The sequence below is a fragment of the Aotus nancymaae genome, unplaced genomic scaffold (assembly GCF_030222135.1).
Source record: "Aotus nancymaae isolate 86718 unplaced genomic scaffold, 86718_ANA_hifiasm-v0.15.2.pri h1tg000008l, whole genome shotgun sequence".
Lineage (NCBI taxonomy): Eukaryota > Metazoa > Chordata > Mammalia > Primates > Aotidae > Aotus > Aotus nancymaae.
Window position 1 is genome coordinate 6,807,047 of NW_026988419.1, and position 27,735 is coordinate 6,834,781.

Consider the following 27,735-nt stretch of genomic DNA (forward strand, 5'->3'; position numbering starts at 1 on the left):
AACAACCCTAATGGAGGTCCCAGCCAACAGCTGGTACCAAGTGACATGTGAGTGAGCAAACCTTCAGATAATTGTAGCTCCAGCTGTTGAGTCATCCTTAGCCTTTGAGACTTCCTAGCTTAGGCCCCAGACATTGGGAGAACAGAAACAAGCTTTTCCCACCATGCCAACTGCAAATTCCTAACCACAGAATGCATGAGCAAAACATAGGTTTGTTTGTTTTAAGCCACTAAGTTTAAGATGGTTTGTTATGGATAACTAGAACAGTGGTAATCATTAACTTTTCTGCTTATTTAAAAATACATTTTTTTTTTTTGAGACAGAATCTTGCTCTGTCATCCAAACTGGAGTGCGGTGGCATGATCATGACTCTTTACAGCCTCAAACTCCTGGGTTCAAGTGATCCTTCCACTTCAGCTTCCCAAGTAGCTGGGACTACACCACCACACCTGGCTTATTTTTGTATTTTGTAGAGATGGGGTTTTACCACGTTGCCCGGGCTGGTCTCGAACTCCTGAGCTCAAGTGTTCTGCCCACCTTGGCCTCCCAAGTGTTGGGATTACACTTTTGCAGGTGTGAGCCACTGCAAAGTACTTAAAAAAACAAAACAACCCCCCCTCCACTAAAATAGCCATGGCAACATTATGGTTTTATTTTGCTTTTTGGCTTTTTTTTTTTTGAGACAGGGTCTGGCTCTGTCTCAGGCTGCAGTTCAGTGGCACAATCTCAGCTCACTGCAACCTCTACCTCCTGGGTTCAAGCAATTCTCCTGTCTCAGTCTCCCGAGTAGCTGGAATTACAGGTGTGCACCACCATGTCCAGCTAATTTTTGTATTTTTAGTAGAGACAGGGTTTTACCATATTGGTTAGGCTGGTCTCAAACTCCTGACCTTGTAATCCTCCTGCCTCAGCCTCTCAAAGTGCTGGGATTACATGCATGAGCCACCATGCCCAGCCAACATTATGTTTTTTTAAAAAATTAAACTTTATTGTAAAAAACAAGTATATGAATTAAAGAATTTGAAAATTAATATTTTCAAAAGCACCAATCAATATTTATTGATGTTTTTGGTCAGGCACAGTGGCTCACACCTGTAATCCCAGCACTTTGGGAGGCTGAGGCAGGCAGATAATCTGAGGTCAGGAGTTCAAGACCAGTCTGGCCAACATGGCGAAACTCCATCTCTACTGAAAATACAAAAATTAGCTGGGCATGATGGTGGGCACCTGTAATCTCAGTTACTTGGAAGGCTGAGGCAGCAGAATCACTTCAACCTGGGAGACGGAGGTTGTAGTGAGTTGAGATAGTGCCACTGCATTCCAGCCTGTGTGACAAAGAAAAAATTAATATATATAAAATGATATATATATATTTTATATATATATATAAAAAATATATATATATATAAAATATATATATGTTTTTTAAAAGGTTTGGGAGTAGATTATTAGGTTATTAGCACCATTAAGGTAGAACAGATCCTGTATTTCTTGCCAACAGAATTTAAAACCACACTATGCAGCACACAATTTCAGAACATAGTTTTGATTCAGTTATGATCATGAACCACTTACCCATCTAAACAACAACAAAAAAACAACTTCTGAAAACAGAGGAGTCAGTTTGGAGCCTACTGCAGTACCTTTTGTTTTTTTTTTTTTTGAGACAGAGTCTGTCTCTGCTGCCTGCGATGGAATACACTGGCGTGATCTCAGTTCACTGCACCTCTGCCTCCCTGGTTCAAGCCTCCTATCTCTCAGCCTCTGGGATAGCTGGGACGACAGGTGTGCACCACCATATCTGGTTATGTTTTGTATTTTTTGTAGAGATGGGGTTTTGCTATGTTGCCCAAACTGGTTCTGACCTCCTGGGATCACACAATCCACCTGCTTTTGCCTCCCAAAGTGCTGAGATTACAGGTGTGAGCCACTGAGCCCGGCCCTACTACAAGAACTTTTAAAGGTTAACCTCAAAATAAAAAATTACTTTTAAGTAATTATACATAAAATCTAACACATTCACAATTAAGTGCATCTTATTCATGTACAGTGGGACTACTGGGTTGGTCTGTGAGAATCCCACCGACATCTGCCTTCCTACCTACTAGAGAAGTTGTGGCTGCTTTCCCTACAGGAGGACAGCTCTTCCATATAGCAAAGATCCGGATGATTTGTCTATTAAGTCAGAACCATTCCTACGGCTATGTGGTGAGAACCAAGATCAAGAGAACTGGAAACAATGGGAAAAGACAAATATACCTATGACTTCAACAAAGCTTGAGAAGTGAGAGGATTCTAAGTGTACTGCTATTTTCACCATTTCAGGATCCTAAGTCTACTGCTATTTTCACCATTTGAAATCTTGTTTAAAATACATCTTAACAGGAACACTGAGCTTGACATTACTGCTATATGAGGGGCAGAGGAGGAAGCAAGATAAGATAAAAGCATATCATCTGTTATGCCTGCTAATATGACTAACTGGTTTACTGTAATACTAAAGAATTCAGATGACTGCCTGGGGTGGTAAAAAACACAATGATCTTTAATTATTTAAATATTTAAAAAATTTTTACCATTCAAGATGGGGTGGTGGATGTTTTTCTTTTTTTTTTTTCTTTTTTTTTTTGAGACAGAGTGTCGCTCTGTTGTCTAGGCTGGAGTGCAATGGTGCGAATTCAGCTCACTGCAACCTCTAACTCCTGCGTTCAAGTGATTCTCATGCCTCAGCCTCCCAAGTAGCTGGAATTACAGGTGCATGCTATCTCGACCAGAAAATTTTTGTATTTTTAGTAGAGACGGTGTTTCATATTGGCCAGGCTGGTCTTAAACTCCTAACCTCAAGTGATCCACCATGCCTGGCCTGGATGTTTGTTTCAATCTGAGATTTTTCTTTTGTTTTGTTGTGTTTTAGATAGGGTCTCACTCTGTTGCCCAGGATGGAGTGCAGTGGCACGATCTCAGCTCACTGCAACCTCTACCTCCTGGGTTCAAGCAATTCTCCTGCCTCAGCTGACTGAGTAGCTGAGATTACAGGTGTGCGCCACCGTACCTGGCTAATTTTTGTGTTTTTTGGTAGAGACAGGGTTTCACCATGTTGGCCAGGCTGGTCTTGAACTCTTGACATCAAGAGATCCATCCACTTTGGCCTCCCAAAGTGCTGGGATTACAGGCATGAGACACCATGTCTGGCCTCAATGGAAAATTTTAAAATGTCTCTCAGAATCATCCTTCGTTGATTAAGCACTTACTTTTATTCATCCCTGAGGCTGAGAAATAGTTTCCTAGGTTCAAGCAGCTTCCTGGAAGTTGGGTCATAGGGTCTTCTGTGTCTAGTTATATAACATGCAGCACTAGACACATGTTGCACGCATGCATACAATTCTCCTTTAATATGTTTATACTCCAAGTTAAATTTGATTATTCATAAATTCCTGGGCAAGTAAATGGCCTCTAGGTTTTCTGATGGCTGATTCAATCTGTTCAAAGCCCACCTCTCAGGAATCTACTAAGAGCCTTAGTGTTTTTCCTCTATACTCATCCCCATTTTCTGTGGGACTTTTATTGCAGAAGGGGGAAAGGTACAAATTAACAATGTAGACTGACAATTGGGATAAAATTATCTTCCTTCCCCAAAATGGTCACTGTCCAAAATGTAAAATCATGAATCATGGGGAGAACAGTTAAGCCAGTAACTGTGGGTTTTGGGAAGGACACATGGCCCAATTTGTCAGGAATGAAGACACCACGCTTGTGCTAAGAGGGCCTTCAAACAGTAGTTGTACAATGAATGTGAGTGCACATCTCTGAATTTTCCATGCATGAATGTGCATACATATATACAATTCAGCTTTTCCTTGTCTCTCCAGATTTTTGCTCCAATCTGCTCATTGCAGTCCCAGCTCCTCCTTCCACAAGTGAAAAGGAAGGAAAAAGAGCTCAATAAACTATCACCAAACTATGATCAGACCCATATTCATGAAGTTCTTGATTTTCTAAGCTCTCGCAGGAGCCTTTTAAATATTCACTGAGTACCTGGGAGTCCTTCTGCATTTGTTTTAGGATATATCATTTTAGGTTTTTTGCTTCACATCCTTAGCATTGCCATGGCAATTGAACTGGGTACCAACAACCATCTGCTACTTCTATAAGGTAGAATTACAGTTCTACGGCCTTCTGCTAGCCATCTGTGGCTTTTGGGTTATCCTTCAGATTCTAAGGTTGTGGCTTTCTAAGTATTAATCTGTGTTAAGGGTGGTTCTAGTTGGATATTATTTCTCCTACTCCTCGAGCTCTGGCTGTACACTCTGTACCTAACTGCTGTAGAATCTGGAATCCTGTGGATGCCATTTGATGGCTTCTGTATAAAACTGGCATGGCTTGGAGATAGTTCCATTTCTGAAGACACTCATTGCCTTTACTCTTCTCTTCCAAAATCAGGTCACGGTTTACATTCGCCAACTGATTTTGCTCCTTCCAGATTAATTCCTAACTATGGACAATTCTTGTATATATCTGGAGTTCAGTGTTCTTCAAAGATTTATTATAGAAATGAATAGTATTCTCGTACTTCTCTTTGAAGTAAAAGATGTCAACTTGGGGAAAAGCTTTTACTCTCTATCTTTAGTCCAGTCTGTTTTCTCTTCCAACTTCAATGGACTTCTCACAAAGCTCTTAGGATTTACTGTAGCTTATTTTTTCAAAGCACACCATACCCTGACTGACAGGATATAATGGCAGAGTCCACATCTTTGACTCGGTCACACTGTTCAAGGCTGTGTCAAATCTTACAGGCAGCATTTTCCAACTCTTTCTTTACAGTTCTTCCTTCTTGTTCTCTGGAAGATCCTTCCCGACTTGCTCCAGTTTGGATTCCTTTTTGAGAAGAGGTAGTAGTGTCAGTGTCACAGCTTCTTTCTCCTCACTCACACTGCCCAGTCTACTGTAAGAACACTGAAAATTGTCATGACTTGGGCATTTTGTATTTCATGACCAGATCACATGGTTTATTGCATGGTTTTTAGTTCCCTATGAACAGAATCACCAAGCAATGGTCTTATCGTAGAGTTGATTTCCAAATATTGGTGGAGATTAGGCATATTGAAAGGGTTTGTCAGCGTCCTCTCTTCCAGACAAGCATCCAGGTTTTTAAACCCTCTTTGAGCTAAGGGATTATTTATGTTATGTTTTAAGCCCTCCTCAAGGGCTCACCTGGATTCTTTAAGCCAGTTTAAGAACTCAAGTACAATTGCTTTCTACGAATTTATCCCTTGTATCAATCAGGCTTTTAGACAACAATTTTACAGCCTTCCTCATAAGGTTTCTCGTGGCAGTCTCCTTTCTTGAGATAGGTCAATGGTTCTCAGCAGGGGTGATCTTGCCCTGTAGAGAACATTTGGCAATGTCTGGAGATATTTTCTTTTTTATTGTGGTAAAACACACATAACATACACAATTTCAACCATTTTGAAGTATATAATTCAGTGGCATATAGTACACTCACAATGTTGTGTAATCATTACCACTATCTAGTTCCAGAACATTTTCATCAGCCCAAAAAGAAACCCCATACCGATTAAGCAGTCACTCTCAATTCCCCTATCCTCTAAACCCTTGGTCACCACTAATCTGTATCCTGTCTTCATTCATTTGCTATTCTGGACATTTTATGTAAGTAGAAAAATGCAATATACGACCTTTGCTGACTTCTTAAACTTTACAGGTTTTCAAGGTTCATCCATGTTGTGGCATGTATCAGTATCTTATTATTGTTTTTTTTTTGGAGATGGAGTCTGGCTCTGTCACCCAGGCTGGAGTATAGCGGCGCTATCTTGGCTCACTGCCACCTCCACCTCCCAGGTTCAAGTGATTCTCCTGCCTCATCCTCTGGAGTAGCTGGAACTACAGGCGTGCACACCCCTATGCCCAGCTAATTTTTCTATTTTTAGTAGAGACAGGGTCTCACAATGTTGGCCAGGCTGGTCTCGAACACCTGACCTCAAGTGATCTGCCTGCCTCAGCCTCCCAAAGTGCTGGGATTACAGGCGTGAGCCACTGCACCTGGCCAGTATCTCATTTTTTTTTTATGGCTGAATAAGAGTTACTATATGACCAGATCATGTTTTGCTTATTCATTCATCAGCTGATGAACATATTAGTTGCTTCCACTTTTCGCTATTATAGACATTTTTGGATATCATGACTTGGAAGATGGTAATGGCATCTTGTAGAAAGAGATCATGAATGTTGTAAACATTCTACAGTGCAAAAAGATAGCTCTCACCACAACAAGGAATTTTCCAGTCCGAAATGCCAACAGTGCTGAGGTAGAGAAACCCTGGCATCCACTGCAGAGTGATTACTACGGAGCAAATGTTCTGGGGATCTCACTTTACAGATTCTGAGTAACACCTGAATGTATCATCAATGTTATCAGCACTCAGGGCATTATTGCTTTTCTATTTCAGTAGATTTCTCTGAGCTACTAGAACTCTGGCTCCCTTACCCCTTCCTCCCTGGCTCACTGTAGCTGAATGCCTGTTGAAGGCTACTGGACCCTTCTATAAACTTGTATAAACTTGAAGTCCAAACCATCATCTTTGCTTTCAATAGGCATCTGGTATTAATCTCAGAAACTCCTCTCTTTCATCTCAGGATCTGGCTCCTGCCACAGGATTTTAACTTCTTCCTAACCATAACATTTATACATATTGAGCTTTTAACACAAATTAGAACATGTCCTCACATGCATTATTACATTTAATTCTTATAATAATCTTATGCACTTGGCATTATTCTTATCTTTATTTCAGAGATAAGCCCTAGATTTGTTAAATAACTTGCCCAAAAAAGGCAAAGTAGGCCTTCAAAGTTAGGTCTGATTCTCACACAAACTTTTTTACCCCAGTGTTATACACTCTGGGCATCTATCACATTTGACTAAATATCACAATTAATGCAGGAATGAACCCCGTATAGTCTTAAAGCCTGGGTCTACTGAGGGAAGTCCTGGCAAACTTTTTTCACTCACTCTTAAAATAATCACTCAGAGAAGTGCCTGGGTTGCTTTCAATCAGTTAGGAGGAGCAGAAAGATCAAAAGAAAAACAAAACCCAAAGAATATAGTAAGGAGCATTTCTCTCCTGTCAAAATCCTCACTGTAGGACAATTATTTTTACAGCTATAATTCCCAAGGAACTTTGGGGAGCTAGAAAGCTTGGCCTCAAACTGGGAGCACATTGGATACTCTTGTTTTGTGTAACCATCTTGGCGACTTTCATTATTCTCTTCTATTAAAAAATTTTATATCTTTCGTGTGTGTTGATGTCTTTCCCTCACTCATATCATTGTCCTGCTGGAACTAGACAGACAGCAAACTTTTTGAATGCAAGAACTCTCATTAATTCTTTTACTGCATACAGTATCTCAAACATAAAAGTTCAAAAATATTTGTTAAGTAATACAATTCTGCAAATATCTTAGGGCCTTTTTGTCATGCAAATGTTCATATTTAGTGCTTTTCACCAAACAAATATATAGAATATCCAAACTATGAGCATATCAGCTCAATTACCTCAGCAGAAACTTACAATCTAAGAACCTAGTCCTAGAAAATTGCATTGCCCTAGACAGTATGGGTGCTTGACCCTCTTTGGAAAGGACTACATGAAAAATAAAACCAGATACAAGCAGCACCATTCTTAATAAAAACATATGTTTGCACATTGTCTTATACTTGCTTCACGGCAACATGTTAGTTAGTTCAGAAGTTGTATGAAAAAGATGCAACTCTAAAAATCATTACAGCAAAGAAGCACAAAGCTTAGCTGTAAGTCAATGGCAGAGGCAGGATTTGAGCTCTGCTACTAACACCTTGTTAGTCTACACTGCTACATTTAGGTCAATGGGCATATTAATTGATGCTGTATAGTAGCTAACTCAGTGGAAACTTTTAATCAAATAGCGAGAATGGGTAATATCGGAAAAAGAGCTTTCTTTGCCCTGTTTGCTAGACTGATTTTATAACAAGTGATATATTTACTTTTTATTGCTAAATTTCAAAACTTTTTCTTATTATTTAGCAAGCAAAAGCTCGTTCTTCAAACCACAGGAACTTAATTATGCTTTCCACAAAATTTACATTTTCCTAAAACATTACATTCAAATTTTAAAAATAGCATAGTAACTTATTTGGCATATTTGTAAATAGAATTATTAGTAATGTTCTATTTGGAAAGCTTTCATGACATATTGCTAATGATATGATTTATACTCTTTTCACTCTTCTCTTTTACCTTTGTCTGTATTATTTCAAATTCTGGTGATGTTAAAATTCTACTTACTTCTTCATTTTGAGGGGTTGTAGCAGGTCGTTCTAAATCCAGAAAATCTAGTGGTCTTTCACTTAGTGTAAGTACACGAGGGGGTGTTTTTAGTGCCAGGGGTTTAAAGGGAGTTGACTGAATAAGGTCAAGATCTGCTGGTCTTGAAAATGAAACATCTTCATTATTTCCTAGGAGTTAAGAAGAGAGAGAGAGAGAGAGAGAGAAAGAGAGAGAGAGGGAGAGAAAAGAAAAGCACGGAGGTTTTTTAAAAAGACAGTGATTTTTGTTAAACATGTATTTACCTTCTGCTTTTGAATCATTATCTCCCAATAAACATTAGTTTCTTTCAAAATATGCTTCCAGCATGTAAGAACTGACATTTCACTAATAGTTATTACTGTGGTACAGAAATGATAAAGAAATTATGCAATAAACAATATATGACCAAAAAACTGGTATCCAGAATATATGAAACTTTTACAACACCCAATTTTTCAAACTGAGAAAACATTTGAATAGATACTTCGCAACGAATACATATAAGTAGCCAAAAAGCACATGAGCATATGTTCAAAATTATTAATAATCAGGGAAATAGAATTAAAATCACAACATGGCCCTACACACCCAAACAGCTAAAATTTAAAAGACTGACAATACAAAATGTTGGCAAGGATGTGGAACAACTGAAACTCACACATCACTGATGGAATGGAATATGGTACAAAAATTTGGAAAGCAGTTTAGCAGTTTTTCAGAAAGTTGAAAATAACTTGTAGTATATGATCCAGCAATTTCAGTCCTTAAGATATGAAAACATATGTCCTCACAAAGACTTGAACCTCAGTATTCACAGTGGCTTTAATCCTGACAGCCTCAAACAAAAAGCAATTAATGAATGAAGATGAATGGATAAATTATGGTGTATCCAAACTGAAATATTACTCAGTAATAAAATTGAATGAACAACTGATATATGTGACAACAGAAGAATCTCAAAAACGTTACACTGAACAAAAGAAGTCAGATAAGAACATATACTCTATGATTCCATTTACATGAAACTCTAGGAAAGACAAATCTAGTCTTTGCCTATAGAAAGGAGACTATGGTTGCCTAGAGTTGAGGGGTAGGGACTGAGTGAGAAAGAGGCACAAGGGAACCTTGTGGAGTAAAAAATGGTCTGTATTTGGACTGTGGTGGTGGTTATATGGGTGTTCACTTTTGTCAAAACTCAAGTATACACTTAAAAAATGTATATATTTTATGTGTGTAAAACTTCAATAATTAGTTGAATTACTAAAAAATACTTTGAAATTCAGACTATAATAATGAATAGAAATGTCAAAAGTGTAAAGTTGCATTTTCCAACCCCTTTTCTCAGTAACATTAAAGAAAACTCCAAAGTTTTCATAGAAATATGTAAAACAAAGATTTAACAGGCAACCTTCTAAATAAAGGTGAAATACCTGCTACAACAATCCTCTCCGGAACCTGCATTATCACACTAGGATTTGGAACTCCTTCTTGGAATCCTTGTTCCAGGTCGGCGTTTGGCGGTGCTACTTTTAACTTTTCTGGGACCCTCATTCGCTGACTAATGCCTTCAGTATATTCCATTTCGTACTGAATTCGACTAATTTCTGCCATCTCAGCAGCAGTGGGAGAAGGAAATGCTGCCCCACTCACTCTGTGGGAGAAAAATTTAAAAACAGGGCTGACTGAGTGTTGTAATATCAGTGTCCTCTACGTAATGAAGTTAGAAGACAATACCTTATAGAATGAGCGAAAGGAAACTTCTCATTTGCAAGTGCTTAACATATAAAAAGGAAAAATTAAATGATGAAAGAAAATGCTTTCCTTAACAAAATGCGTTTTTACTTATCAGCTGAAATTGTACCTTGATGATATTGCTTAGGAGCAAAATTTAAAATTATTATAGAACTACAATACAAATGTGTACGTACAAATACACACACACACTCTCTTTCTCTGCATAAATATGCATGCTGCTTATAACTAAAAAATGCCTGAAATAAGATTTAAATTTAAATTTCCTCATCAATTTGAGGGAAAGCTGGTTGGAATTTTAAAAAATTACAATTAGAAACTGCTGTCATGCATGAAAAAACAAAACCTTTAAATGACAAATGCACCTGTTATTCAAAACCTTTAAATGACGATGCATAAAATGAACTCTGAATTTACTAAAAAAGAAGATGCAACTCCCTGAAAATTACATCACAAATTAAAACTTCTCCTAATGACTGAGATGCAATGAATACCAAATATAGAATTTGTAATAATAAATTCTAATGCTTATATTCATCTTTGGAGGAATTGAAACTTTTACCCTATTAATTTGTACTTAATATCATATTTACGTGTGTTATTTTTTAATGCAGTAGAAAGACTGTTGCTGCCAAATACAAAATGCTGATAAAAATGTAAAAGAGCATGGTCAGCCTACAGCAGTAAGCGTTAAAACCATTGTCTCTCAAACCTCGAATACCAGCTCAGCTGAATAAAATTTCACTGACCTTCCTAGTGGTGTGTCACTGCTTGTTCTTTTACTCATTTTAATACAGTAAATACACGTCTATAATAGCTATTAAAATACTGCTACCCTGTAGTTCAGTTTACTTTACACAATAATTCCCCTACACATCTGAACTTTTTTTGGAGGTGTACATAACAACACGGACACTGCTTTTCCAGCTGTAAAAAAGAAAGAATAAAAATCAGTATTTCAACAATTCATTTCATAAGAAAACTATGAATAAAAGTAAATACTTAAAATTACTTTGGGATTTGAACATGACTTGGGGCTTGATTTGAGAAACCATCTTCCAAACTATCCTAAGAAGAATTTTTCTATGCCTTGAGAATAATAAAGACAGCTTTAAGCACAGTTGGTCTTAAGATTTTGCAAATAGGATACAGAAGCTGTATCAAATGTATATACAAATATGAAGTCAGATTAGAAAAAAAAATACTGCCATAAAACTCCTCTAATTATACTCCAAAGGGGAAAAATCTTGTTTTTAGACTAAGCCCAAATGAAGAAATCATGAAGGGAATACAAAGGGAAAAACTAAATATAAGTGAGGTAGCCTACAAATTTGATGTGAGTAATAGTTTCTTTAAATAGAAATAAACTTCAACATTTAGTGTAAACTTCAAACGGAAAATACACTAAATTTTCAGCAAAGACATTATATATAAATTAAGGGCGTAAAAGTTAAAGACAGCATACATGACTTAACCATGGCTAAGGGATTTCCTAAACTCCATGCTGGAGATATAGCCCCACCCTAAGCCCCCGCCTCACTCAGATGCCTAGAAGAGCTCTTAGAGGTTGCTCAGGACACTCAGCCCGGGCAACTGGTTTGATTATGACTGCTAACTCATGTCTTTCATTCTTTATCAAAACATCACTGGGGACATAGATATTTAAGGATTTGGCATGCAGATGATTTAAAGACTAAGAAAATAAGCCCAAAGGGACAATTTTTACTCACAAATGTGTACCAACTATTGCTTGCTATGTGGCACTATCTGCTTCTGTGCTTCATATTAAATCCTTTAACTTGCTTCAGTGTGCATGTGCTGGATTGAGAGCCACTTTTGTCCCTGGGGAAGAAAAACAGGAGCTGATTGAGAAACTAGATGATACCCACTAGGGATTCATTGTTGGAAATTTTCCAAATGGTAACAGTCACAAAGATGCACAAGCTGACATCAAGAGACCAGTAAAAGAAGAAAGAAAGAAAAAATGAAGCTTACCACCAATCTTAATCCCACAGATGGGCCCTATGACTATTCATTAGGCAAGGCAATATAAAAGACTAGCTCTGTCATTGTTTCTGATTTGTATTTAGAAAAATGTGGCAGATGAAAAATATGTGAGTTTAAATGAATCTAATACTTAGGTATACATACGTATATAGATACACACATATGTCAAAAAGGAACAAACGCATTTATTAAATTTTTTTTTTTTCTGTCACCCAGGCTAGAATGCAATGGAGCAATCACTGCTCACTGCAGCCTTGATCTCAGGAGCTCAAGTAATCTTCCTACCTCAGCCTCCCGAAAAGCTGAGACTACAGGCGTATGCCACCACACCCAGCTAATTTTTGTAATTTTGTAGAGACAGGGTCTGACTATGTTGCCCAGGCTGGTCTTAAACTCCTAGGCTCAAAAAATCCTCTGGCCTTGGTCTCCCAAAGTGCTGGGATTACAGGTATGATCCACTGTGCCTGGCCTGTTTAAATTTTCATTCACTTAAAATGTTAAAATTTTGAACTAGTAATGCATGTACTTGGTACAAAATACACAAGATATACAGAGAAAAGGAAGTGTCCTACTTCCAATCCTATCCTTAACCTCCCAGGTTCCCATAGGCAACCTTTATAATCAATTTTTGTGCATCATTCTAGATGAGATGCTCTTCTAATACTTGTGTCTCAAACATAGTAAAAGCTCATATTCAGAACACTGAAAAGAGCTACCTCAAAAAGATTATAGCGTTGGGGCATTATAAATTGAAGTTTTATAGTAATAAACGAGAAGAAACTGGCTAGAATCTCAGTATCTCCTTGAAATGTGCTTTCTCTGCATTTGATTCATTGCATTTCAGTCTTCTTAAGAACTTTCTACTAGTACATCTCGTAGGTCTCACTAGTACACTTCGTTACTTCGTTCTACAGCAACATCTTTTTTTTTTTTTTTTTTGAGACGGAGTTTCGCTCTTGTTACCCAGGCTGGAGTGCAATGGCGCGATCTCGGCTCACCGCAACCTCTGCCTCCTGGGTTCAAGCAACTCTCCTGTCTCAGCCTCCAGAGTAGCTGGAACTACAGGCGCACACTACCATGTCCGGCTAATTTTTTGTATTTTTAGTAGAGAGGGAGTTTTACTGTGTTGCTCAGGCTGGTCTCGAACTCCTGAGCTCAGGCAATCCATCTGCCTCGGCCTCCCAAAGTGCTAGGAGTACAGGTGTGAGCCACTGCACCCAGCCAGCAATATCTTTTCTTATTTGAATCTCTGAGTTTGTAAAAAACCATTCACTTAGAAAATAAAGGTGGACACTAAAATGCCAACTCCTGGAAAAAGCCAAATTCTCCTGTGGCTGAACTACTTAAATTTAAAAAGTGACTGGAGCTTTTCTACTAAGATTTAACACTGTATTATCCTAATTATTGGGTTTTCTGCTTAAAACCAATCAAAATCTAATTTTTTTCTCCCTCATTAGACTGTGGCATTTCTGATATCTTTTAGCAATAAATAAACCTCTCATTTGGTGTTATGTTAATTCCAGAAGTTTTGTAACTTAGAATCCAGTAGGCAACCAGTACATGATTCTGTTGTATAACAACAAATGAGACAAAAATCTCTCCTAGAATCACAGATGATTTCAGATTTCTACTTTCTAAACCCAGTGGTTCCCGAACACCAGTAACTAACTTACCATGTTTTCTTTTCCCCCATGTTCACAGAGTACATTTACTTTTAGCTACAGTTAATTTTTTTAACTCCACTTTTTAAAATCTTAAATAAATGTACTGTAAAAGAAAATTCTGAGTCACTACCTTAGACCATGGCTGTACATATACAAATACAGATTGCAAAAACATCCTATTACAAAAAAATCCTCATCCACATACGACCTAGAGTTAAGTCACATATCACATACGGCCTAGAGTTAAGTCACATATCACTAGTGGAACGTGTACCCATTTTGGAACACAATGGTTCTAGCACAACTTTCTCATTTTCTACATCAGAACACTGGAACCCAGAAAGCCTAGGAAGTCACTGAAACAACTTGAGTCAAACTGATTGTGGTTGCAAATGTTTATATACTAACTGAAAACAAAAACAAAAACAAAAACAAAACAAAACAACTCCAGTTCTTCATCGCCTACTGTGTGAATCTAGTTCACATAAATGGGCTTCTCTGCACATCCTGTTTCAGTTCTCTTTCCAAAAAAACGATATCTAAAAAGTCACTGCAAATTTTGAAAACTATATATTAATGACCTTTAAAATAAGGCTGTGAAGCCACAGAAAAGTTTCAACACCAGAAGAGAGGAGAGCGACAACTAAGCTTTGTACTTCTGAAAGCAGGCAGCTCTATCAGACAGGAAGAGAAAGAACACAATTTCCTTTTGGAAATAATAGCAAAACTAAAATACAAGCCTTTGAAACCAAGATAGTAGGTCCCTCAAGCAATTTAATTGCATGGGAAAAGACTACTAACTATAACTAAATCGTCCTAATTTTCCTAAGAGTTTTTCTTTTGGGATCTCATTAGCCAACGGAATTGAGGCAGAAAAAATGTTTTTCACCCAGGGAAAGAAAACATTCGTAAGCATTCTAAGTTTCCTGGTGGATGAGAGGCCTGAATACAAATGGTTCTGTATTTGGGCGGAGGAGCCAAAAAACTTTTTTTTTAATCTTCTGCAATTAAAACATGTCACTTTTGAAAGGGTGCTCTTCCCTTGAGAACGCCCTTTGCTGTAACTTTGTGGGACGTAGCCAGAGGTTTTCTTTTACAATAATGCCACACGTCCTGCAGAGAAGGTCAGAAGCTCAGAAATCGCAGCTTCCCTCCAGCTTCCCAGCTCCAGGAAAGAAACCCGAGGAGCAACTGCCAGCAAGCCACACCTGCGAGCAAGGATGCTCACAGACGGACAGGGTGGCCCGCAGCCACCCATGATGCCACGACCCGGGCTTCCAACAAGGCCCTTCTTTTCCAACATGAACCGCCACAACACAACACAAAAACCTCCTTTTAAACAGGGCAGGTTTAAGGTCATACTGGAAGGTGTCAGGGCCTTGGCTGAGAAGGACAAGTGAAGACCTGCAAAGCCGGGATGCCCGCTGCTTCCCAAACTCCTAGTTTCTAGTCGGAAAAGTCCGGATTAAACCACAAAACGAAACGCCGAACCACACAGGGTGAAGAGGTTAGCCCAAAACACCTGCAGAAGACGGCGCTTCTCTCGCTCGCTCTCCTAGGGGACGCAAGGTCCCGGGGAGGAGAAAAGGGCAGGGCTGAGGGCAAGAGGCCCGGCGACCGGGCTCCAGTCAGGGAGACACTAACGGCGGGTCCGGGCCACCGCGGGTCCCTCTGTTAGCCGGAGGGTCTCTGCGGCGGCGCTAGGCCCGACAGTCAGCCCGGGCGGCGGGTTGCGGGTCGGGGAGACATCAGCACTCACCCCTGGGCCCACAGGAGGGTCCCGGCGAGGACCGCCGCCCTCCGGCTCCCGGGGCGCTCGAGTGGGCGCTCTCAGAGGCCGTTGGCCTAGAGCACGGAGGCTCCCAGGCACAGCACCCACCGGAGAAGCGGCCCGCAGAGGGCCAAGGCAGAAGCGCGAAAGGCCGGGGCGGGCCCTTTCAGGGAGCCGTAGCGGAAGCGGGTTCGTGGTCATGTGACGCGGAAAAGGGCGGACGTGGGGCCCGCGCGCAGCAACGGGGCTATGATAAGCGATGCGCAGACATCTTTGTTGTGGGCGAAGCGAGCTGACCTGAGGTAACGCTTCTTTCGGTTAATTCTCGCTTCGGCTTTATTAGATTATGTCATCTTTAAGAACCTGGTGTTTGCAAGGTAAACCTTCGGTAGCCAATTAAAATAACTTTTTCAGAACCATCTGCATCACAATTTCTATGCTGTGAGGCTTAGGAATCCTCATATGTAAATCAGCTCCACGAGTGATTCCATGCATTCCAATTTGATTACTCCTTAAGTCCTCTGATGATCAGTCCTTGTCTTCCATGAGAATACCGAGAAAAGGGAAATTAGGTAGTAGTTGGCAGCGTCTTTGGCTTTGGGAGAGCGCCGTCTGCATCTGACCACCCAACCACAGACTCTCCCCCCAGGAAGCCCTTGCTCAGAGCTCCCGGTACCACGCTTGCCAGTTTGGGAACGAACCGAAGCCAAATAATGGAGTATTTTGTATACCTCGGTTTTCACAAACAGCTAAAGGTGTACGCATGACTTATGTACTCCTCTACAATCTAATTGATACTCTAGAGATGTTACCATTCTTCAAAATGATTTGGGAAGCCCTCTGAATTGCGTTCTTTGGCTTCTTAACACTGGTGGAGGAAAAGTAAAATATTTCCTCCTCTCTTTTGAGGTCTTAGTTGGGCCTAAGAATTAAACTGATGTTGAGGAAAAGAGTCAAACTCTGTAAAATGTTGGAAGAGATTTATTCTGAGCCAAAGATGAGTGACCGTGGCCCGTGACAAAGCCCTCAGGAGGTTCTGAGAACACGTGCCCAAGGTGGTTGGGGAACAGCTTGGTTTTATATATTTTAGGGAGGATGAGACATGAATCAAATACATTGTTTTGGTCCAGAAAGGCAGGACAACTCAAAGCAGGGGCTTCCATGCAGATAAATTTAAACATTTTCTGGTTGACATTTGAAGACCTGGGATCCATAGAAAGGAAATGTTCAGGTTAAAATAAAAGATTGTGGAGACCAAGGTTCTTTTGACGTCTTACCGTGGCTGCCCTTAGAGACAACAGATGATAAATGTTTCCTATACAGATCTTTAAAAGATGCTAGACTCCTAGGTAATATCTTTAGGATTGGCAGGACCTGGAAGAAAATGATCTAGCTATGTTAATAGAGATTCTATACAGATGCAGATTTTTTCCCCAACAAAGGACAGCTTTGCAGGGCCATTTCAAGAGATGGCAAAAACAAAAACATGTTTTGGGGTAAAATATTTTGATTTTCTTTCTTGTCTCATAATGTTATGCCAGAGTCGGATTGGAAAGTAAGTCACAATATATAGAGTTAAATAAAACCCATCTGATGAGAATTTATGGATTGTAGGGCATGACTCCCTAGACCAGGTAGGTAGGAATTTGAGCAAGATAAAATCAGAGCTTAGTTCCCACTCACATAAAACAGAGACATAAAATATAACAGGAGGAAAGCATACAAATTTTGGAGCCTTCCCTAGAAAAATGGAGACCCAAAAAAAAAAAAAAAGAAAAAGAAAAATGGAGACCCAAATTAACAGTTGGACCCTAACTGTTTTTCAGGTCTTCATTTTTCTAGGGAAGGCTAAAAAGAGTGTAAATTGTGAAAATGTGAGAAAACAAACAGGTTTGGGTTAGTGTAGTTAATGCAGAAGTCACTAGGAAGATAAAGGTTAGTGTAACAAAGTGAAAATAAAAATCCATCAGTTTGTGCAGCTGTATCTCAGCTTTGACTCCCTGTCTCTGGTGATGAGAACATCTCCCTTCCTCCTGGTACAGGGAGGGCACCTTTCATATGGAAGTTTTATCTCCTGCTTTCAGGAAGGAAAAAGGAAAGTCACAGTGCTCTTTTCGCGTCTGCTTTTTTGTTTTAAGTGCCTTTGACTTGAAAATAATCTTTATGCCAAAGTGCCATATTTTGACGCATCACCCTCTTGGACAAGCACTGCCATTTTAAAGTTCCCCTTGATCAAAAACCGCCTAAATCCAACCAAAAGGGCATCAGCCTAATGGCTAATGTCAGCATGACCATAAACTACAAATGACACCTCTGACCAGAAACATTCCAATCTTAAGGTAAACCCCTCTCCCATCAGAGACATGCCAGACCCAGATAACCTCCTCTCCAACCAGAGACATTCTGACCCGCAATAAACTGCTCCACGTGGAAACATTCCAAGCCTGTGATAAGCTCTCTCACCCTAAATCCTTAAGTACTCTTAGTCTGTAAGAGAGAATGTTCCTGACCAAAATTGACCAGAAGCCTCTCTCAGGTTTGTTCTCCAAAATAAACCTATCTTTGACTGTTGAGCTGCTTTTCATGTTTCTCTCTTCTTTCTTTAACTCTTGCAACTACTCTACAGAGACCAATAAGCCTTGTGGGAAAATAGAGATCAAATTGGGAGATCATCTATTAGGTTGGTGCTGAAGACTAAGCTCTGATTTTTTTTATCTTGCCCAAATTTCTATCTAAGGGGTTTGGGGAGTCATGCCTTCCAAACCACAAATTCTCATCAGATGCGTTTTATTTAACTCTGTATATTATGACTTACTTTCCAATATGACTTTGGCATAAGAAGGAAGAAAATAAAAATATTTTACCCTAAAATATATTTCCTTGCCATACCGTTTATCCTGCAAATTCTCTTCTGGGAAAAATCCACATTCTGTGGAGAATTCCCTTTCTCCTTAGTTTTCTTTCCTTCCTTTCTACATCTAGCAGATAATCAACTAAGAGCCATGCACCTTTTTAGGTCCAATAAGAAACATTTTACAGCCTGCTCTCTCTCTCTCTCAAATCTACTGAGAGCTTCCTCTGCACAATAAAACTGGGCTTCCACAATCCTTTATCTTAACCTGAACATTTCCTTTCTGTTGATCCCAGGTCTTCCGATAAACTCAACCAATTTTTAACCAGAAAATATTTTACCTATATAGCCTGGAAGCCCCTGCTTGGAGTTGTCTCACTTTTCTGAACCAAACCAACATATTTCTTAAATGTATTTCATTGATGTTTCATGCCTCCCTAAAATATGCAAAGCCAAGCTATATCCCAACTGCCTTGGGCACATGTTCTCAGGACCTCCTGAAGGCTGTGTCATGGGCCATGGCCACTCATATTTGGCTCAGAATAATTATCTAAAAGTATTTTACAGAGTTTGACTTTTTTCATCAACAGTGCAAAGATAATTGCAGTTTGCCATTACTGTCAATGGCAAAAGCCGCAATTACTTTTGCACCAACCTATAATCATAACTTTTAAAACCTTTAGAAATCATGTTCCTCCTGCTTCCACTAACCTTTCCACTTCTTAATTATTTACAATTTGGTTTTTAATTCTGTGTTCCCCTCAAAGCAAAACATTTTGAAATCACTTTCAAATGAAGATTGCGATCCAGTTACCAAACCCAATATCTTCTTCCGTAAACCTCATTGTCCTTTATCTTCCTGCATCATTTGGTTTTTGTTAAATTAAATGAGATAGTGTTGTGCCTCAAAGTACATAACACTATCTGGTAGATAATTCTCAGAGAAAAGGCATTTTCTCTTCCTTATTTATTAACTCCCTCATTTTATGTAATGTATATTTATTTTATGTGATATATATTTATATTTAATATATATACAATGATGCGTATTCATTGTAATATATATTCCTTTTTTTCACCATTAATATGGACGTTCCTGTCTTATGATGTAATCCATCATTGATAATTTTTGCAACCATGCTTGCCTCAAATCTTTTGTGGTAGGGTGCTATGTAAATCTAAGTTATCCACCTAATCTTACCCTGTTGCATAGTTCTAGCCAATTCTGCTTAAGTGTCCCACTGGAGCTTTGATCCCAGCAGGGTTTCCAACTCAAATTTTTTCTCCCTCTTCTTTCTCCAGATACCGTCTCCCGAATTCCTTTTTTTCAATTAATGGCTGGGTTATTTTTCTAGTCATTAGGGTTCAAAGTACTGAAGTTATCTTTCACTGTCACCCAAGTCCCATGTGATAGTTAATTTTAGGTGTCAACTTGACTGTATTAAAGGGTACGCAGATCACTGATAAAGCTTTTTTTCTGGGTATGCCTGTAAGGGTGTTGCTGGAAGAGATTGACAGTTTAATCAGGGGATTGAGTAAGGAAGATCTACCCTTACTAATGCAGGCAGGCACCGTTCAATCAGCTGAGGGCCCATATGGAACAAAAAGCAGAGGCAAGGCGAATTTGCTCTCACTCTTCTGGAGCTGGGATACTTCTCTTGCCCTTGAACCTGAAACCTTCAGATTCTCTAGTCTTTGGACTCCAGGACTTGCACCAGTGGTCCTCACATTCTCAGGCCTTCAAACTTGAACTCAGCCATGCTACCAGTTTTCCTGGTTCTCCAGCTTGTGGAGCTGCGTATCATGGAATAGCATATCATGGGATGTTTCAGTCTCCACAATTGCATGAGCCAATTTTCACAGTAAACCCCTTATCATAAGGGATTTCTTTACAAATACACTTTTTTTTTTTTTTTTTTGAGACAGAGTTTCACTTTTGTTGCCCAGTCTGGAGTGCAATGGAGGGATCTCAGCTCACTGCAACCTCTGCTTCCTGGATTCAAGCAGTTCTCCTGCCTCAGCCTCCTGAGTAGCTGGAAGAACAGGTACCCACCCCACGCCTAGCTAATATATATATATATAATTATATTTTTAGTAGAGATGGGGTTTCACCACGTTGGCCAGGCTGGTCTCAAACTCCTGACCTCAGGTGATCCACCCACCTTGGCCTCCCAAACTGCTGGGATTACAGATATGAGCCACCATGCCTGGCCACACCATCCTTTGTTTTTTTAATCCACTTTTATTTTAGATTTTAGGGGTAAATGTGCAGGTTTGTTACATGTATATATTGTGTGAAGCTGAGTTTGGCCTATGAATGTACCCGCAAGGTGGTTTTTCAGCCTTTACCCCCATCTCCCTCTCCCATGTCTAGTAGTTCCTAGTATCTGTTGTTGCCGTCTTTATGTCCATGTGTACCCAATGCTTAGCTCCCACTTCTAAGTGAGAAAATGTGGTGTTTGGTTATCTGCTCCTGTGTTAGGTCACTTAGAATAATGGTCCACCTGCATCCATGTTGCTGCAAAGGACATCATTTCTTTCTTTCTTTGTGGCTGTGTAGTATTCCCTGGAGTGTATGTACCACAATTTCTTTATCTAATCCACCTTTGATGGGCACCTAGTTGATTCCCTGTCTTTGCTATTGTGAATAGTGCTGTGATGAACATGTGTCTTTTTGGTAAAATGGTTTATTTTCCCTAGTATCTTTTATCCTTTAGATTCTCCCTCTTCAATGCCAGCTCTCTGCTTTATCTGTCCTTTTTGTTCCTACTCCTAGATGATCACCCATCATCTGGGCTGTTATCCATTCAACTGGCCTCCCCATTTCCAATATTTTTCTTGCTCTAATTCATCTTAGACATTGGGTCTACATAGAACCTGTGTTTACAAATTGTGACGTCTCAAATATGAAGCCCCAGGTTCAAAGGAAATTGATGATTTGTAGTTATCTTCCAATCCAAAAGTTCATAACAGCAATCCAGCAATTTTAGAAAAACATTTGAAACTATAAAATAGCCTAACAAGTACCATATATTAAATATTAGATCTTCCAGGTTATTGTTTATATAATAATTCCATTTTTTGCTCAAAATCTTCACTGAATCTCTAGTGGCAATCAATGAAGTACAAGTTCAACCTGGTATTCTAAACTCTGCCCAACATGGTCTTAACCTCCTGCCATGCTGCTTTACTTACCACTGTGTATGTATATAAATATATGTCATATATTCTTGACTGTTAATTGTTCCCTGAGATTGCCTCATCCATTCCTAACTACTTAGCTTCATCTATGCTAATTCTGCTACCTGGAATGCCACCCTGATTCTGACCATCTTCTGCTTCTTAAACTTCTAACTCCCCTTAAAGGAATACTGAAATTGTTCCCTCTTTTATGAATTCTTTCCTGAGGCCTCCAACTTTTGAACTAGTATTTGTGGTCCCTTAGAGCACTTAATCATGTTCTGTCTAGTATTAAAGTTATCCATGCTTTTGTCTTATTTCCCCTACCAGATTGTAAACTCCACGTTTGAGACCAAGGTTTGTGTCTCACTCATCTAAGTATGTGCTGTGGAACCAAACATGTTAAACATGTTGTAGGTCTTCAATATAAAATAATGAGACCTAGCTCCTTGTTTGGCTCAAAAATTGGAATTGAAGATTTTATAATTCCAAAGCAATATTCTAAAGAGGTTCTGAGCATTCAGCATTTTTAGAAGAAGCATGGAGTCTGCAAAATCCTAGGAAGGATCATATTAATCTAAATATTTAAGTTTAGCCTGATTATTAAAAACCAATTACTTTTTCTTCTGTGTTTGATTTTCTGTTAATTTCTAGTAGGCAGAGCTGGGATTAGGGTGAGATGAGTTAGATGCCTATGGCACAAATTGAAGGAGGCAATCACTTTTTTTGTCAGTCTCCTGCATGGGTCCTAATCAAAATTTTTCTTTCCAAATGAGCTTATAAATAGAAAGAGAATGTGCCCAAACACAGCATTCATTCTTTGACTTACTTGAAGTAAAAGTAAGTTCAGTGACAACACATGGACACAGGGAGGGGAGCATCACACACTGGGGTCTGTTGGGAGGGCCTAGGAGAGGGACAGCAGGGGGTAGGGAGATTGGGGAGGGATAACATGAGGAGAAATGCTAGATATAGGTGATGGGGGGATGGAGGCAGCAAACCACATTGCCATGTATGTACCTGTGCGACAATCCTGCATGTTCTGCACGTGTACTCCAGAACATAAAGTGCAATTAAAAAATACACACATATATATATAAAATAAGTTCATTGAAATGGATTAGTACTTTTTTACTCAAAGTGTTTTCAAATTAGATTATTTTGGCCCACCTATGACAGTGACAGTGTTTCTAAAGTATTTATGTGAGCAACAATTTTCTTGGTCTTCTTAGAATTAACTTGGTCTTCTTAGAATTATTGCCCAGGATAACCATCTATTCATTCCATTTCTTCCCTTGATTATATCTTTATTGTCATTTAATGCAGCCAGAAAGTTTCTTCTCTATGATATTTCATATTTTACATATATATATATATTTTAAGACAAGAGTCTCACTCTGTTCCTAGGCCAGAGTGTAGTGGCATGATCTTGGCTCATTGCAACCTTTGCCTCCTGGATTCAAGCTATTCTCCTGCCCCAGCCTCCCTAGTAGCAGGATTACAGGTGCCGGCCACCACGCCCAGAGAAGTTTTGTATTTTTAGAAGGGATGGGGTTTCACCATGTTGACCAGGCTGGTCTTGAACTCATGACCTCAAGTGATCTACCCGCCTTGATCTCCCAAAGTGCTGGGATTACAGGCACGAGCCACCATGCCCAGCCTATCTATATTTTGCATATTAAAGACCTTTTTCTTTACCAACTCTCTACATTTGAAATTTTATGAATTGTTTTCCTTGAATAAGGAGTATTTGTATTGTAAATGGGAATCATTTATGAAAATATATGACCCGTAATTACTGTAATCTATATGCCTTTCTTACTGATTTGTAAAGGCTTCTTAAATACCTCAGTAGAAAAATGAGCAAAGATATGATTAGGTCCTTCACAGGGAAACAGGCAATTATCAAAATACTTCTTTAATTAAAAACAAACACTAATTAAAAGTGACAAATATTCTGCCGCAATGCAATGAAATAGGCAAAGATGTAAAAAATAGCAATATTCAGTATTGGTAAATTAATAGGGAAATGAGTGTTTTCATTACATGGTTGATGCAGCTGAAAATTCTAGAAACCTTTCTGGAGGGCATTTTCGTATATATATCAAAAGCCTAAGATTGTGTGAGACCTTTGACTCTACAGTGTTCCTTCCAGAAATTTATCCTAAAGAAATGATTGGACAAACCTGTGGTGACATAGGTATAATATGTCTATAATATAACTAAATTAAATGTCTGTCATTGGGGATTCATTGTCTTAGGTTACAAGCTCATACAATGAACTGTGGTGCAAATCATGATTAATTCTTGTCTGTTGGTGTGAAAATGTATCCACTATGTATTAAGTTTTTAAAAACCTGGTGATAAAATAGCATCCTTTTATGTCATTTTTGTTTAAAAATAGATTTATCACTTATCTTGGATGGGGGTGAGGATTAGATCTTGGCCACAATCTTTGTATTTTCTGTATTGTCTGTTCTTTTTACAGTGAACATTTGTTGTTCTTACAATCCTAAAAAAAATTGATTTTCATTTTGAAAAAAGAGGACCAGTTTCAATTTAAAAATTTTTTATTCTTAGGCAATACAATAAAATAATATTTTAGATATAATTACAGAAATATTAGTACATTAAAATATTATAATCTTGTCAGGATATAACAATATAAAATATTCAATATATTTTAAATATATTTCATTTGGTTATAGAGTAAATATTAATTTAAGTTTAGTAGCAGTAAGTTACATTTGATACACAGAAAAGTCTTTGTAAGTTAGCCATCAAATTCAAATGTCAGCATTGTTTTAATACTTTTATAAATAAGTTACTTAATAATGTATCTTGCCGAAAGACTTCTGAGAAATGTTATTTTAATACACTGTGGAATTCCAAACTTGAAGCCCCAATTTTAAAGGAGCAGCTTACATTTTATCTGTAATATTAAATCTTCATAATTGTACAAGCTACTCGTAGTTATCTGGACAATAATGCACATGAGCTATAATTTAGTGCTGAAGATCTTCTAAGTAAAGTCTTAGAAGTACGACTGAACAACGGTTCATATGACTTCATTGGAATTTCAGGTTTGAGCATCACTTGTCTTCCTCAGAAGTTAAATACTGATAAGAGGGCATGAGAAGATGGAGGCCTGAGTGGAGGCCAGTGGTTTGACATTACCACCAGTCTAAGGCTTTTACTTATGAGTAAAAGTAGATGACCCTAGAGTCACCTGTGAGTTTGAACTTTAAAAAGAGACATGGATAGAGCAGTTGTAGCCAGCCATATCGGGTAACTGCCTGTGGAGTTGTTGCTTGAGTATTTGTCTAGAACAGTCTTTCTCTGTATTTAGAGTACATCAGAATCATGGCAGGTTTGGTAAAACACAGATTTTTTCAGGCCCTCCCCCAAGAGTTTCTGATTCTGTAGGTTTGGATTGGTTCCTAGAATCTGCATCTGTGACAAGTTCACAGATGATGCTGATGCTGCTCTTTTGAGAACTACTGGCCTGCGGAGAGTTTGTAGAGATTAGCGAGCTCTATATGCCGCTATAGTATGCTTGGGACAATAAGACATTTTTAAAGCAGAAAAATTTATTTGTTAAGTGAATCTAAATAGGTGAAATGCTGCATATCTTAGTTTACATGTAAAAATGGCCTGACAGCAGTCACGTGAGCAGTGAGGGATGTAAACCATGTGAACCATGGCCATAGTCTGTGCTGTCCTCTGGGCCACATTTTCACTTACAGAGCAATTGAGATTGAAGCAATAGCCTGAATTTAAATATCGGCACCACCAACTCCACCTAGGTTGATCAAGAAGCATCTTCAAAGCTTTGTCTCTTGATGTCTGGACTCTAAGACTCATCAAATAGTGTTATTGTCAAATATAACACCAGTTTAATGTTTGTGGATCTTTGTTTTCTCACTATTATTCAGACCTTATATTCTCTTAGCTTTTTTAAAGAGAAACTAGAAGTTTTAGGTTTTCCTTAAGCATAGGCCTTATTTTTAACCTTTACTTGGGCCTGCTGAATTATCATGATGAAGTAGAAAATCAGTGAAAAGGAAAAAAAACGAGAGGGGGAGGGCAGCTACTTGTATATGTGAGATTCTTAATACAGCAATGAGTCACTTTTTCTGGTATATTAGATCGGAAACAAGTTTCTGTTTTCTCTTAGCATCTCTGTAGGTTAGCACAGTGTCTGAGACATGCTTGGTGCTGAATAACATGATTGTTAAGTTGAATTAAGTAACCTTGGGAATGTATCAACATATTGAAAAGCAAGTTTTAAGACATACAGCTGCCAATTTATACAGTTTGATACATTAAGATTTTTAAACAATGGACTCTTTGAATATGCTTTGTAATAATATATAACATAAAAAGTGTTGCTTTTTTTTTAACAAAGGAAGAATTAGAGAAGTAACAAAGGAATAAATCTGTAAAACCTAGAATGATGACATATTCAGAGCAATGAAAAAATAGATTCTGAGTCTGATAAACCAACAAATGCCTTAAGTTCTTTCAATGGATTATTGAACTGCTCCATTATGTAAGGTATGCACCAACATTTATGGGATGGGGATAAAGTGCACATTTTATAAATAGTATCTTGTTATTTATATGGGTATGCTGGTAAAAGAGAAGTTAAAGTTATACATATTTCATAGTATGTATGTAATAATATCCTTTGAAAGCTAATTCACTAAGGGGGAAAATGCTATATGATTTGAATTTAAGCAGACTTTAGTGCTGCAGTGAAATGAATTCAATAAACGAACAAACAAAAAATCTTTAAAAACTAACAAAACAAACCATACAGTATTTCCAAGGCTTTTATGATCCCATCAGGGAATCCCCCTTTTGCCCTTCGCCATGGGTATGTTTGAAACAGTCCTGGAAAATCCCTGAACATCAGTTCAACTCTGTGTTCCGTCAGGCCTTATGGTCCTCAGCAGGTCTGAAAGTCCAGTTCTATACACGATGCTCCAGGATACCACATCCCTCCTTCTCTTCCCCTGCCCAGGGTCTGAAGTTTCAGGAAGGGGTGGCAGGGCAATCAAACACTGATTTAGCCTCCCTGAGTCTTAAAGACAGGAAGAGAAGAGGACAAATGTAGGAATCCAGTGGACCAAATATTTCATAACTTGTAGCATTCAAAGTTCATACAATCACCATATTGACAGTGCCTTGGATACAAGTTTTTGGTGATATTTTGTGAATAGTTGCTGCCTTGCCACAGGGAACTTTGACACAGCACAGATTTAGAGACCCAGATCACAGAACTGACTTGGAAGAACTGCTTTGTTCTGTGAGGAAACAAACTGAAACTTCTTACTAAATCACAGCAATATTGTTTGGGTAAAGAAAAATACTAAGTAAAAGCATGCTCTGTCATTACTTCCTTCTTTAGGATGAAAAATAGCAATTCTGCTGTCTTTTTTAGCTTCATTGTCTTTTCTTCATGCACACCTGACAGCGACTTACTATTTTTTCTAATTCCCCAGCTTTCATAGTTGATGGAATAGGCTTTCTGAAATAAAAACAAATCAAAAAAATCTCATTGATTTATGCATAAAAGGGAATACTTGCTGAGTTTGAGTTTTATTAATGAATATTGTCACTATTTTGAAATTTATTACAGGGTTGGGTGTGGTGGCTCACGCCTGTAATCCCAGCACTTTGGAAGGCTGAGGTGGGAGGATCACTTGAGGTCAGGAGTTCGAGACCAGCCTGGCCAACATGGTGAAACCCCACCTCTACTAAAAATACAAAAATGAGCCGGGTGTCATGGCACATGACTGTAATCCCAGCTACTTGGGAAGCTGAGGCAGGAGAATCACTTAAACCTGGGAAGTGGAGGTTGAAGCGTGTGAAGATTGTGCCACTGCACTCTGGCCTGGGTGACAGAGCAAGACTCCATCTCAAAAAACAAAAAACAAAAAACAAAAAAAAAGAAAGAAATTTGTTATAGGACTGTTTCTCTTTATAGAAGAAGTATATTTCTAAAAAGGTATATATGATAGCATTTTATAATTTTAGTCATATTCAGCAGCACTAAAGAAACATAGGCCTTGATGAAAACTTACATATCATCTTTTTTGTAATAAAAATTACTCCCACCCTTTAAATAATCCACATTATTCA

At 38.6% G+C, this 27,735-nt stretch overlaps 2 protein-coding genes and 1 long non-coding RNA gene across 23 annotated transcripts in view; 1 reads left to right on the forward strand and 2 right to left on the reverse strand.

Annotated features, from left to right (window-relative positions):
• Window positions 1–15,725, reverse strand: part of MFF (mitochondrial fission factor) — a 34,169-nt gene extending 18,444 nt beyond the window's left edge. For 4 of the 17 annotated variants that reach the window (XM_012446175.2, XM_012446174.2, XM_012446164.2 and 1 more), the window contains exons 1-4: window positions 15,546–15,725; window positions 11,846–11,957; window positions 9,794–10,014; window positions 8,343–8,512 (exon numbers count right to left, since the gene is read on the reverse strand). In XM_012446175.2, the coding sequence (XP_012301598.2) occupies window positions 8,343–8,512; window positions 9,794–9,974 (351 nt within the window). In that variant the 5' untranslated portion in view covers window positions 9,975–10,014; window positions 11,846–11,957; window positions 15,546–15,725. Of the gene's footprint in view, window positions 1–8,342; window positions 8,513–9,793; window positions 10,015–10,864; window positions 11,043–11,845; window positions 11,958–15,545 lie in introns of all 17 variants that reach the window. The other 13 variants (XM_012446167.2, XM_012446166.2, XM_012446168.2 and 10 more) reach the window with 10 other exon arrangements.
• Window positions 15,726–15,774: 49 nt separating this feature from the next.
• Window positions 15,775–27,735, forward strand: part of LOC135273639 (uncharacterized) — a 56,637-nt gene continuing 44,676 nt past the window's right edge. For both annotated transcript variants that reach the window (XR_010341394.1, XR_010341393.1), the window contains exons 1-2: window positions 15,775–15,859; window positions 20,335–20,453. This is a non-coding gene — a long non-coding RNA (uncharacterized LOC135273639). The remainder of the gene's footprint in view (window positions 15,860–20,334; window positions 20,454–27,735) is intronic.
• LOC105712694 (collagen alpha-3(IV) chain) overlaps window positions 24,141–27,735 on the reverse strand; it is a 147,796-nt gene continuing 144,201 nt past the window's right edge. For all 4 annotated transcript variants that reach the window (XM_064372925.1, XM_064372922.1, XM_064372923.1 and 1 more), the window contains one exon: window positions 24,141–27,121. In XM_064372925.1, the coding sequence (XP_064228995.1) occupies window positions 27,037–27,121 (85 nt within the window). In that variant the 3' untranslated portion in view covers window positions 24,141–27,036. The remainder of the gene's footprint in view (window positions 27,122–27,735) is intronic.